This window comes from Suricata suricatta, chromosome 3, assembly GCF_006229205.1.
Source record: "Suricata suricatta isolate VVHF042 chromosome 3, meerkat_22Aug2017_6uvM2_HiC, whole genome shotgun sequence".
Taxonomy (NCBI): domain Eukaryota; kingdom Metazoa; phylum Chordata; class Mammalia; order Carnivora; family Herpestidae; genus Suricata; species Suricata suricatta.
The window spans coordinates 17,826,506-17,840,073 of record NC_043702.1 but is presented as its reverse complement, the minus strand read 5'-3'; the positions used below and the strand labels follow the sequence as shown (position 1 = coordinate 17,840,073).

General features: G+C 53.6%; 1 protein-coding gene across 3 annotated transcripts in view; it reads right to left on the bottom strand.

Annotated features, from left to right (window-relative positions):
- Positions 1 to 3,468: 3,468 nt before the first annotated feature.
- CRYBA2 (crystallin beta A2) overlaps positions 3,469 to 13,568 on the bottom strand; it is a 12,355-nt gene continuing 2,255 nt past the window's right edge. For all 3 annotated transcript variants that reach the window (XM_029932915.1, XM_029932914.1, XM_029932913.1), the window contains 4 exons: positions 6,281 to 6,445; positions 5,382 to 5,523; positions 4,144 to 4,286; positions 3,469 to 3,691 (listed from right to left, as the gene is read on the bottom strand). In XM_029932915.1, the coding sequence (XP_029788775.1) occupies positions 3,544 to 3,691; positions 4,144 to 4,286; positions 5,382 to 5,523; positions 6,281 to 6,441 (594 nt within the window). In that variant the 5' untranslated portion in view covers positions 6,442 to 6,445 and the 3' untranslated portion in view covers positions 3,469 to 3,543. The remainder of the gene's footprint in view (positions 3,692 to 4,143; positions 4,287 to 5,381; positions 5,524 to 6,280; positions 6,446 to 13,568) is intronic.

The following is a 13,568-nucleotide window of genomic DNA, read 5'->3' as shown; positions in this document are numbered from 1 at the left end:
CTCATCCCTTCATCCCAGCCTACTATCCACCCTCACAATTACTCTCTTTATCTCCTTGAACTGCAGGTACCTTGTTCTAGCAAGAGGAGAGGGGTGGAAACAGTGTTGTGTACTGTAAAAGGTCCCAGGGTAGGGGGTGGAAACTGAAATCCATTCCAAAGATGCTGGTTGTGTATTAGCAAAGCAGATGTGGTTCCCAGGTGGCCTGGAGTCTCTGTGGGGCTTCCTGACTCAAGAGAGCCAAGCTAAGGAGGGATGCTAGCTGAAAATGAGGCTCTGGGCTAGGAGCCCCGCTGCAGCCATGCAGCACTTCGTGGCTACTGTCCACATGGACACTGCTTGAGCCCAGGAGGTGAGGAGGTCTGGGACTCCAGGGCACACAGATTGGAGTGGGCAAGTCCCCTGCAGGAGCCATGATCCAGGGGTGCCTGAGCGAGGATGGCTGGAAAGTCCAACTTTGGGGGCTCAGCAGGGAGGGCCCCTGTTCATTCCTTACTTGCTGTAACGGCTGGAGTGTCCATCTTTGCTGATGGAGGGTGCATAAGTCAGAAGGAGCAAAGCAGGAGTGAGGGAGGCAGAGCCCAGGGGGAAATGGGAGCTTTCAGGACCCCAGAGGATCCTAAAGGAAGAGGGATGGGGCTTCAGGATATAGATGAAAAATCTGGTGGGGGGGAGCAAAGATAAGAGACTAGGATGCTCCCTGGGGACCAAATCCCAGGCTTCACAGGAAGAGAAGGCCTTGGGGGTGGGGTTGAGGTCCTAACCTCGTTTCTTCATACGTTCATATGTCTTCCCCAGATAGAAAATGAAGAGCAGGAGGTCAGAGCTGAGAGAGTGGGGAGGCAGTGTGGTTCACCCACATAATGCTCTTAGCAGGAGGCTGAGACAGAATGGAGAGATGCTCAGAGCTGGGAGTTTATCCAGACATCCCAGATCCAGACTGGTGAAGGGTCAACAGCTTAGGCTCAGTGCCTCTGCCTCACTGAAAACTCAGGTGATGGAGGGGTAGGTGAGCTCTGGAAAGAGTTTGAGAGGTGTCCCCTCCCCTCCACCCATCCCCAGCCATGCTCTGGGGTCTCGGCTGCGCCTGAAAGAAGACCTTCTTCATCCCCGATGGCCTTGGCAGAGTGCAGCCAATGGATGAGTCCCAGACAGCTTCTCTTCCATCCTCCTCCCAGCTGGCTGGGTGCCAGTCCCACAGGGTTCTGCTGACCATCAACGTGCCTAGAATGGGAGGAGGTTGGAAAGGTGAAAACACTCAGTTCTAGCCTGGCCTCAGCATCCCAGACTCCTTCGTTTCCAGTGTGGGAAGCAGATTTGGACTCCTAGGTCCAGGAAAACTTAGAGGTTCATATTGACAAAGCCTGCAGCAAATATTAGCTCTCTCATCTCCCAGATGGGGACACTAAGACCTAGAGATAGAGAATGTCCTATTCAAGTTCACACTGCCAGTCCCTACAGTCATTTTGCTGACTCCACCCAGCAACCACAGAGCTTCCTAGAAGGCGGGAAGCTTAGCTGATGGTGGATACTAGATCTCCCTTTGCCCACTGACTACCCTTGTAAAGCAGGGTAGTCTGCGGGGCTCTGAAGCCAGTTTATCTGGGTTCTGGGTTCAACTCCAGTTCCCCCATTTCTTAGCTGTATGACTTTGGGGGAAGTTAGTCCCTTCAGGTGTAAAATGGGGATTACGGTACCTACCATATAGAAATATGAGGCTTACATAACCGGTGCTGAGCACTCAGACAGGCTCTACATACATTTAGCTACTGTTACTATTACCATCACCCAAGAGGACATTTAGGACCAGGAAGGAACCCCAGGCTCTTCTGGGAACCAAACAGTTCTGGGGCTCTGCTGAGGCCTTTAGCCACAGCTCAGGTCAGCCTCCCCTTAACAGCCTGGATTTGGGGTCAGGAGCCCTGTGTTCAAGTTCTGACTTTGTCATCAGTTAAGTGGATGACTTCATCAAACCTTCTTACTCTCAGACAGAGAAGCTTCATTGGTGAAATGGATGAAGTATGGAAGGTGTTAGGAGAATCAAATGCAACAGGGGCCATGGACTCCAGAACTCATCCAGGTATAAAGCAGAATTCATATTCTACCAGAATTCTGTCCCTTGCTTCCCCAACCTAATCCTAGGATCCATGGATGGGGGGAGGGTAGTGCAAGGGATGAAGGCCCTATGTTGACTGCCCCAGTGCTTTCCCATAATGCCACAAGCATTTTCAGTGGGTTCTCCTTGAATCCTGTCTGTCTGTGAGACAGACAAGGCAGGGATCAGTAGCCCCAGTTTACAGGTGAGGGAATGGAGGTTCAAGAATGCTATATTATTGGGTCCCAGGTGTTCTGACTTCTGGTCCATGACTCTTCCTAAGGGAGCAGATGCCTGACTTTGCACAGCTTGGCCCTTGAGAATCCGCTCAGGTCCAAGTCCGACTGTTCTGCAACATTGCTCTACCTTCTCGGGCTTGGGTGATGATCTGAGCCACTTCTCCCCCATTGAAGGGTCCACTAGAGGATTGAAAACAAAAGCATCCCTGAATGACAGAATGAGGGGAGTCCCAAGGGCCTTCAAAGTCCTTCTTCTGAGACTAAGGACATCATTAAGTAGTCCAGAGAAGGAACAGGGTATAAATTGCACTGGTGCCAAGAGCTCCGCTACCGCACTGAGCCCCAACATGGCTATGGGCTTCTTCCACCTTATCAGAACCCAGGCTCATTGTGGTCAGTAGCTATGGGATGGACTTTCCAGCTCACTAACCCTCTGAAGGGAGGGGAGGGAGAGAAAGAATAAAGCACGTTCTTTGGAACAGCTGAGAGAAGGAGCATAAAAATGCTTTGTAAATGTTGGAGCTCAATATCATGAAGAGATTGTTATTCAGAGAAAAGGTCTGGGGGCTCCACGTAGAGAAAGTCTCCCCTTTCGAAGGCCCTGAAAGGCAGTGGAACTTCCCACTCATTTATGCTCTTACAGTCTTGCTTCTCTATCAGATATAGATTCTCTAAGCTAGGAAAAGGGTGCAGGCTTTACTCAGTTGGATAGGGAGCCAGGGTAGAAGACAAACTCCTGGGGGTTAGAGAAGAATCCAACTGAGCTCTGCATAAGATTAAGCAGGTCCTGTTATACATGCTGGTGCCTGGCCCTGATGGTTGGAATTTAGCTATGAGCCCTGCAGTAGGACTGTGTGCATCCAAACCAGAGGATGACAAAGGCACCATGTATGCTATGGTACACCCGGCCCAAGCTGATGGGCCTTTCTTAAGGAGAGGTGTGGGACTGGTTGTATTTAACAGGATCCTCAAGATTCTTAGCAGTTTTCTCAGCCCTGTCAGGATCTAGCCATATACATCCTAAGCCAGGTTGTGCTTCATAGTCAACAGTCCCAAAACCTGAGGGAAGGGTCAGGTTGGCAGGCAAGAACCTTCAGAAGGATTAGGATGAAGATCACAACGCAAGACACCAAGAAAGAGGCAAAAAGGGCAGGCAGGTTCAGGAACCTTTATTGAAGGTCCTCATGGGAGGTTTCAAGGCTGTGGAGCTTAGTGCTGAACTCTTCGAATGGACTGCAGCAGCCCAGTGTGGGCCTGTGTGCCAAATTCACTGTAGTTTCGGAACTCCCCACTGTGCCGGTCCCGCTCCAATACATACTGGTAGCCCCGATAGCCTGGGTACTGGTAGGCCACCCACCTAGGCCAGTGAGATCACAGGGGTGGTAAGCAGGCTCTGCCCTAAATCCCACCAATGTCCCCCATTAGTAGCCCTCCTCTCTAGCCCCCAACTCCCAGCTCCAAAGCCATTGCTTCAATTTTCCCTACATGGACCTCTCCTTGCCCTTCCGACGGCTCCAGGTTTTCCTATCACGGTCCTCCCCTGTCCCCTATTCCCACCGTCCATTGCTTCCTCATCCATCTTTAAAAAAAAAAATCCCTTGCTCTATCCCCACATTGGCTCCCTGAGTCTTATCTCCTATTATCTGCCTTCCCCCAGTCTGCTCCATCATCTCACTTTCCCTCGTTCCCCAGTCTCCAGCATCTCTTTATTATGTCTCTTAGCACCCCATCATCTTTCCCAACCCCCCTCCCTGGTCTCCATTGCCTCCCTTCCCTTCTCATCCCCCTTGTTCCAGTCCCGGGACTCACGCTCCAGAGCTGACTTTGAGAGAACCCACGTCCTTGCTGGCCCAGCCCATGGAGGGCAGGGATGGGTAGTCATCAGTGAGTTCAAACTTGCAGCCCTGGAAGTTATCCCCCTCAAACAGTGTCACACGGCTGTCACTGTGATTCTGAAGCACAGGAAGGTGGGGGTGGACAGGTCAGGCCCTCCAAAGAGGTATTAATTGATATATTCTCAGCCCCACTCTCCCCACCTCACCACCCAACACAAGCTCTGCAGACACTTTGGCTCCACAAGTGTTCCCAGGGATCATTCCATCAGGTCCATAGCAGGCTAGGAAGTTGGGATGCTCAGGAGTCCCTAGCTTAGTCCCTTCTATGGCTTTGGGTTGAGGTGATGAGACTCAGGTCAGGTCAGGGCTAGAGGGCATGTTGTAACTTGGACCTATTTGCAGAAGGAAAATCAGAGATTCTGAGAGAAATTTGGCCCATTAACCAAGACAGTTTTCCTAAGGGCTTCAATGATTACTCAATTCCTTGTACAGCACCTTGGGCACAGCCTCTCATTGAGTAAGGCCTAGCTAAGGGGTGCCAGATGGTAGAATCAGAATAGACAGCCCAGGGCATCAGTGTTGGCTGAGTCTGGGCTTCCATAGTCCTAGGGCCTTTCCTTCCTGGAATAAAGAACCTAGGCTGAGTCAGCATTTGCTCTTTGCCCTCTACCTCTCAGCACCAGGCCTCAACAGTAGGGTACCTAAGTCAGCACAAATGAGAAGTGCTCCTTTCTAGTGATTCATTTGATTCATTGCCAATCCTTCCCCCACATACATACATACAGAGATTGACCCCTTCTCAACAGTGATCCCTGGATTGAGTTCTAGTCTCATCTTCATGTTAACCCTTGTCGGGGGTAAGTCACTTTGCCATTCTGAGCCCCATTTCCATACCTGCATATGAGGCTAACAGCAGCTACCCTAACCTTACAGGACTGTGTGATGGCGGAAACCTCTCTCACAGGTGTGGACAAATTGATGTAAGGAACACGTGGGCCCTCAAGACTGGGCTTGGTGCTGTCCGTGGTGCTGATTTGGGGCCCAACTTCCAGGGACTCTTCTGGTTCTGGGAAGTAATGCCACTACCACTCATCTAGGAACTGTGTTTACACATCCTCATGCAGTAGATGGACAGCCTTTCTGAGGTGCCAGGGTAGGGTCAGGGTCTGGAACACGTAGGTAAGAAGCAGAAGGGAAGGGAAGACTGCTTACTGCGCAGAGCACTGGCCGGAAGGAGAGCAGCTGGTCGCTGTGGTGGCCGCCACTGCCACTCCAGGCACTCCAGCGAGGATAGTCCCCTTTCTCCAGAATGAACTGCTGTCCCTGGAAGTCAGGGTACTCAAAGGCCACCCAACTGGGGAAAGATAAAAAAAAAAAAAAGCCAGGAGGCATCTGCCCCAGGCTCACTCCTTCCTCTGCCCCCTGCCTTGGTTACTATGATTGAAAAGACAGAGAAACCAGTCTTTTTCTCCAACCCCAAGGCTTTACCCAGACATACACAACGCATGGCAATATGGCCCCTCTAGAAGCGAAAGACCCTAAGTTAGCTGCTATCTGGGGTTTCAGGGATCCAGGCTTCCAGCTTAGCCTCCCCAAGTTGAAAGGAATTTTCCAGCTTCTGAAGCTCACCTATCAGCGTTCCTACCTTGAGGATTTAGGTGCCTGCAAAGGTAGGTGTATGAACTCCCCAACCTACAGTAGCAACCTGTGGTAGCAACAAACTGCAATAGTCAGAGGCCTCAGCTCTCTGGAGCGCCCCAGGCTCTCAGAGACCAGGACAGGGTGAGAAGAGATTTGGCTTCTTTTGTTGCACCTAGTGCAGAACTATCTAACTGCACAGAAAAAACTCTGGGGAGGAAATAATTACACTGGGAACCCCTTCAGGGTTCAGGCCCATCCCACGGGGCACACACAATGGGTTGCCTCTCCTTTATCATTTTAGCTCACATGATTTGCGTTGTGGCACAGGGGGAGTTCTGGGGAGGCCAAGGGTTTCACATGTTGGTCAGTCTCAGGCAGGGCCAACAGTCTGGGAAACGGAGGGCTGAGAACTGAGGTCCCAGGCCCAGCGTCCCCCAATCCAGCCCGGCCACGGCTGTACCATCACTCACGCGCCATTTTCCACCTTGACCGAGCGCACCCTGCGCAGGCCTCCGCGCTCGGCGATGTTTGCGCAGTCGCTCAGCAGCCTGCAGCGACGACCCTGGAAGTCCTCTTCGTCCCAGAGCGTGAGGCTGGCGGGCTGCGGGCCCGGCGCGGGGGCGCTGCTCATGCCGCTGGGGAGAGAAGGGCGGGACCAAAGGTTCAGCTTCACTCCAGCCCCCTCGCTCACCCAACAGGGATGGGGGTGAACAACGCGGGGCTGGGCCAGGGCCGCTAGAGGCTCTCCCTTACCTCTCCCTCCCCCACCCCGGAGAGACACTGCCCCAGCACCGAGTATTCACCGGGTGGATGAGCGCGGTACTGACGGAAAATGGAGAGGCTGTGCGCGGGCCTGGCGTGCGGGGCTTTATAACCGGCCTCGCCTCCCCTCCCCGCATTCCCTCCAGCTGGGGTGGGGGCAGCTGAGTCAGCGGGCAGGCTGCGGTCAGTTCTGGTGTCCTCTGGGGAGCCGAGGCCTTTCCCAAATCCACCAATCTGGCCCCAGCCTTCGGGGATTACAATAGAAAGTGCTGAGGCACACGTCCCGCGCCCGCCACAGCTGAGGCTGACTCCGCTTTTTCTTTTTTCAGGGCCTGAGCCAGGCAAGGCGCACCCGATCTCTGGGCAGAACCCAGGCCCTTAGGGATGGTGGTACCAGGTCACTCTGGGGCCGCCCGGGTTAAGATCGCGAATTCTTTTTTATTTTTAATATTAAAATTTTTTTAATGTTTTATTTATTTTTGATACAGAGACAGACAGAGCATGAGAGGGGGAGAGGCAGAGAGAGAAGGAGACAGAACCGGAAGCAGGCTCCAGGCTCTGAGCTAGCTGTCAGCACAGAGCCTGACGCGGGGCTCGAACCCACGAACGTGAGATCTGACCTGAGCCGAAGCCGGAGACAACCGACTGAGCCACCCAGGCGCCCCTATTTTTAATATTTTATTTTTGAGAGGGAGAGAGAGAGAGATAGCGTGAGCAGGGGAGGGTCAGAGAGGGAGGGAGATACAGAATCCGAAGCAGGCTCCAGGCTCTGAGCTAGTTGTCAGCACAGAGCCCGATGCGGGGCTCCAACCCATGAACCGCGAGATCATGACCTGAGCTGAAGCCGTACGTTCAACCGACTGAGCCACCCAGTCGCCCCAAGACCGCGAATTTTCGACTGGAGGTCGCGGGAGTTCTTCCCAACGTCTAAACTCCACTTCTTCCTCAGACTTAGGTCAAGGCCTCTCTTTTGGGCCCACAGGGCAAGGGGGTAGACATGGCTTTCCGCAAAAGACTTTCCTCAAACCCCTCAGTCCTCTTTTTCCTGGAGGATAGGCCCATTGTGGCTCCTTTCCACCCAAGCTTGAGTTCCCAGACCCGGCTCTGCGGTCCCAGATTTCACTCGCGGAGGGGCTGGGAGATGGCAATGACCAGGATTTACCGCGAGGCGGCGCTGACCTCAGGAAGAGTGAACCGCCCAAGCGAGGGCGCGGGTTTAGGAAGCGCTTAGAAATAATAGTTAACTAGGAAGTGGCTCGCTGTGGTAGGTAGAAAGAATATTTCAACCTTAGCGCCACCCTTCCAACCGCCAGACAGAGCTCCAGGGTCTGAGAGCTCTGGTTGGGAGTGAAGGTCCAAGGCTCTTACCCTCAATCCCAGCGCCCTGTTTGGTGGGGAGAAATGTGGGAGGGAGAGAAGGAGGAGGAAAGGCTTGGCGACCCAAGGGGGGCTTCAGGGAGGACATTTTCTCACATTTTACTGCGGAATGTCCTAACCATCATAGCTCTCAGTTTGGTAGCACAAAGACTTCTGGCAAAATTGTGAGTTTTCCTTAACAGAGGACAGCAGAAGTGGAGGGGGACTGAGAAGGGAACTAGTATTTTGTTGCTTTAATGAGCCAAGTGCTTTCTTTAAAGAGTCAACAACAGTGCAGTGCGGCAGGCTTTGGTATACAGAGGTGGAAACTGAGGCTCAAGGGTGCACCGAGCTTTGTCCAGATTCACAAAACCGGTGTCAAAGCAAGATTAGAATTTAAACCTTTTGATTCCAAAGCCAGTGCTCTGGCCGCTCAACCTCCTGTGACTAAAAGAACTCATAGGCCAGATGCAGCCACCCCCAGCTCCTGGCAGGCTAGGCAGGCTGACCGTCCATCTTTTCTCCCAACTGCCAAAAACTTATTTCCACCTCAGGGCCTTTGCATTTGCTGTTCCTGATACCTGGAGTGTCTTAGTCCAAGATTTTGGCATTTTGGCTTCTTTATTACCCCCTCAGTGATGCTGTTCCTGGCATTTACTATTCATCATATCACTCTGTTTTCTTCTTCTGTTTTTTTTTAAATATTTTATCTAATTTTGAGAGAGAGCTGGAGCAAGAATGGGGGAGGGGCAGAGAGAAAGGGAGATAAGAATCAGAAGCAGGCTCCAGTTTCTGAGCTGTCAGCACAGAGCTTGATACAGGGTTCAAACCCACAAACCCATGAGATCATGACCTAAGCCAAAGTCTGAGGCTTAAGACTGAGCTACCCAGGCGCCCCTCACCCTTTTTTCTTTACAATGTTTGTCACTCTGTAAAGCTGTCTTCTTCATCTTTTGTTTATGTGTTTATGGATGTAACGAGTGTCTCCCTTACTAGAGTGTAACCTCCGTTTAAGGAGGAGGGGCTGTGTCAGTCTTGTTGTTATCCTCAAACCTAGCACAGTGCTGGACACATCGTAGGTGCTCAATAAAACGTGAGTGAGGCAACAAGGTGGTCAGGCTGGGCCATATGTCCATGGAAGCGGTGGGGGGGGGAGCAGAGGAAATCACCCAGAGAGAGAGCTAGGGTAATGGTTTGCCCACTCTATCAACCCCCCCCCCCAATTGTAGAGTGCTGAGAACAAGTGCTGGGAGCCACTGGAGCCTCCCCTGTGTCTCTCTTTTCATTGGTAACGAATTGCTATTGAGGATCATAGGTGTGTGAAGGTGAATGCCAAGAATAAAGCGCCTCAAAACTGAGGAGTAAAGTACAAGTTAGTAATATTTGAACCACAGCAAGGACTACCACAGCCAGGCTTGACTGGAGATGGGGTCAGAACAATGCCCAATCCCTGATTCCTTACCCTTTTGAGAAACACGAATTTCCCCAAATCCATAAAGGAGAAACAACAAACTATCGAAGGAGGCAAGAGCCAGTCCTGGATTCTTCGGGCCCTGGCCGTTGGACTTGCTTGGTCTTGCCTGGACATAGTGGGAGGTGAGAATCGAATCTCTTTCCCTCTCTTTCCCTCCTCCATCTCTATCAGACAATTCTGGATTCGACCACCAGGAGGCGCGGGCGGGACGCGCTGGGGGAAGCGGGCCAAGAGCGGTAGGGTGGATGAGGGAGTGGGTGGGAGGCTGAGGTCGGAGGGGCGGTGCGCGCGGGTGGCGAGTGCGTCAGGCTGTGCGTCTACGCTGGTCCGTGACGCTGGCGCTGGGTGTTAGGTTCGAGGGTGCGCTGGTGTATCTCTCAGAAAATGGACAGTACGTTTGCGGGAGCTGGGGCGGCGGTTCTGGGCGCGGCCCTGAGATTAGGACCCCATTTAGGTGGGCCCTTTGGCAAGACAACCAAATTCTACGGGAGGGGCGCGCGCGCGCGTGCGCGGGGTTTGTGTGTGTGCCTATGTGTGTGCGTGTGTTCACAGGACAGGGAAGTAGTGGGGAGGAATAACAGCTGAGATCCAAATTAGAATTAGGAATGAGGCTGGGATTCGGGATGGAGACCCTTTGTGTGAAAAAAGGCACCGCCCCTGTTCTAGTCCTAAATTCTGATCTTGGCTCTGCTCTAAGAAGCTGCGAGGCACTAGCCAGCCTCTTCCCTCCTGTGAACCTCAGGTTCCTCTTCAGGAAAATGGTGTGTAGGGCCCATTCATTGCCCCCCGTTGTTCTAGATGTCTGTGCCCAGCTCTCTCAGAAATGGGCACACCCCTCAACACCACCAATAGCCAGTTGCATAGAACTCTCTCAGGGTCCTCCCATCCCCCAGACCCCTCCCTGGATCTGGGCCTCAAAGTCATGGAGAAAGGGAAGAATGACTAACTGGGAGGAAGGGGCTGACGGGCGGCCCTGCCCGGTGTGCTCCAATGGGACTCTGGGGTCCCTGTCCCTTTTCTGTGCTATGGACCCCCTCCCCAGCCTCCTTTCTCCACGAGGCTGGTCCAGCTCCAGTCCCCCAGCTGACCCCCCATCCCCTCCTAGCCCCCTTCAACCCCCAGCAGCTGGTCCTGTTTGTTTTCCCAGCTCAGCTGCTCTCAGAGCTTCCTGAAGGATGGATGCACAGGTGGCTTTGTTTGCCAGCTCAGCACCCTCACCCCTACCTCCTCCACATCCATGGCCTCCGCCTTTGGGCGTGGAGGGGGAAGTTAGACCAAAAAAAAATGGTGTCCCCAGATCTACACTGCCAAGAGACCTCAAGATCTCGTAGGGAACTCCCTACCCCCACCCTGTTCAGTCCTTCCTCTCTTATGAGGACTTTCAGTCTGAAAGAAATCTTCAGGGCCACCTTCCTCACGATTCTACAAAAACGCTGATCTCACAAGACACCTTAAGACACCACAGACAAACCAGCAAACTCAGTCCTGTATTCTCAGGACCTGTGAGGCCCTCAGATCCCACTTGGATCCCCATCCCATATGAGGGATATGCAGATCTGACAAAGAAACCCTTAACCTGATGCTGGGCTCCCACCCAATCTCTATCCCATATGAAGGTCCTGAGAATCCCCAGGGACATCTCCCTCACGTAGAGACCCATCGCTGAACAGGACTTCTCAGAATGGCTGGGTATCTTAGAAGCAAGCACCCAGTGGCCAAGATCCTCTCAAGCTGGCCCGCTCCCATCCCTTACCCCTCATTTCACTGGGAAATCAGCCAGGGCTCTGGCGACTAAAGATGCAAATTCTGTGAATGGGGCCCTCCCTCTCCTGGTCCCACCACCAGCCTCTCCTTTGCACCCCCACCCCCCTACACTCTGCCTTCCCCTAACCCCCCTCCCCGGTTCTGGAGCCTGGAACTGGCAGAAGAGCACCTTCCCCGGGGCTGTGAGCTCTGGTCTCCTGGGAGACAGAGATAACTGAGTGAAAGATCAGTTCAACTCAGGCAGGGTCCAACAGCTGGCCCAAAAGAGGAGGAGTCCTCAGGGGCGGAAGCCCCACCCACATACCCATTATCTTACCCTGCTAGAAACAGAGCCCCTCTTCTCTGCCCCTCAGTAGGGTGCAGAGATGGCTACCATCCAGGGAAATGGGAGGCAGCTCCCACTGCCGCCCGCTCACCAGACGCAAAGCCACGGGGCTCACACGGGGCGGCAGGGAGAGGGCACACGCATACACGCATTCACGCAGTTACAGGCACCCCATGTGAACACTCTCTTAGGATTCAGTAGACCCCTCAAAGTCACACTCATTTATGGGCAGACACTGTTCACGCACTTATTCCTCAAATGTTTAATACAGTGTGCCCTGTGGCACTCTGTGCTGGGTGTTCAAGTCACACACAAGTATGCTCTTCACTTACACACCCATGTACCCTGTTCCACGGCCACGGAGGGAAGGAGAGAAGGTGTCTCAGTCACCCACCCATGATCCTACAGACACTGAAGGGTTAAGAGTGCTCTGGAGTCTTGCTCTAATGCCTGGGTTCAAATCCAAGCTCCCCTACTTATAAGTTGCAGTCCTCAGTTTTTCCCTCTGTAAAATGGGAACAATGGTCTTAAAAAATGCTGTGAGGATTTAGGTGCATGTAAAGCACAGAACTGGCATGCCGTTTGCACCCAATAAAAGTGAGCTGCTCTGGCATTGTGGTTGTGGTCATAACTGGCTCTGCGGCATGGCTTCCCCACCCCCCCCCCACCCGCAGGCTGAGTTGTGGTGGAGGGAGGAGTGAGCACAGCTCTGGGATCTGTGTCCCCTTTTCCACACTGGCCTTGTGGGAGCCAACCCAGTTCTCAGGAGGGAGAGCCTTCCTGCCTCACCCCATCCAAGCTGCTCTGCCCATGACCTCAGTTTGAGAGGGTTTGTGGGGGGCGCGGGTATCTTAATTTTCTTTGTTCATGTTCAGGCCTCTGCTCCTCTGGAAAGAGCACTTGAAAGGGGAGCTGGGGACCTGACTTCAGTCCGGATGCTTTTCTGCGCCCATAGGTGCCCTTGGGCAGGTCACTCCCTCTCTTGAGGCCCCAGTTTTGTACTAACTGCTGACCCTGGAGGGGCCTCCCAACCCTGACTGCTGTGATCCTGTGATGCCTCAGGAAGGCTCCCTCCCCGCCCCACCCAGCCTCTGCACACCACCCCCCACACCTAGCCAGAGTGAGGGGGCGAGTTGCCAAGGTCGCCATGGGGACTAATCTCTAAGAAGGTCAGTGAGGCTCTGGTTCTGCCTTGGCCGGATGGGGATTAGCACCTGGGTAGGAGCCCCCCCCCCAACACTGCTGCCTCCACTCCCAGGTCCCCTGACTCTCACATAGACCCTGGGCAGCCTCCCCGCACCCGCACCCAGAGGTTCCAAGGCTGAGCAGTCTGGTAGGGGGTCAGTCAGCTGCCACAGCTGTCTGTTTCTCCAGCTGTGGCCAAGACAGAGAAGGGGAGAGATGGAGTCAGACCCAAGCCCCTCGCTGCTCAGTGTCCAGCGGGGCCAGAGCCTTGCCCCTCTTTGCCTTTTGCCCTTTAATGGGTCTCTCAAGAGAGGAATATCAGCCCCTCCCTCAGCCCTGGCTGTAGAAGCCACGTCTCTCTCCTCTCCTGGGGGGTAATTTCCCTGCAATGTGAGGATGGAGGCTGTTTTCACATAGTGGACCCTTACCTCCACAGACACTGCCTTCCACCTCAGGTTACCCTGACCTTTGACCTGGCATCTTGAAATCTTTCCATCTCTCTGAACTGTACATCTCCTCTGCCTCAGTCCGTTTCCTCTGGTTTCTCTCTGGTTGTTTCCATCCTCTCTCTAGCTCTGGCTTTCACATAGGGGTGAGGAAAGGACTGCAGCCTCTCCGGGTCCTGACATCTCCCCTGGGTCTCACAGCCCTGTGGGCTGCACCCTCTGTCCATCCTTCTGGCCTGCTTGTGTTTTCTGCTCTCCTCCTCCTCCCTTCCACATTTCTCCTCCACGCTTTTCCCTCCCACCACCACCCGCACTCCCACTGCTCAGTCCCTCTTTCTGCTTCCTCCACTACCTGTCCCCTCCCCCGCCTGGGGTGCTGACAGGGATGACAGGAAGCAGGCATCAGCTTGGAAAGGAAAGGGGGAGGTGTAAGGGGGCCCGCTCGA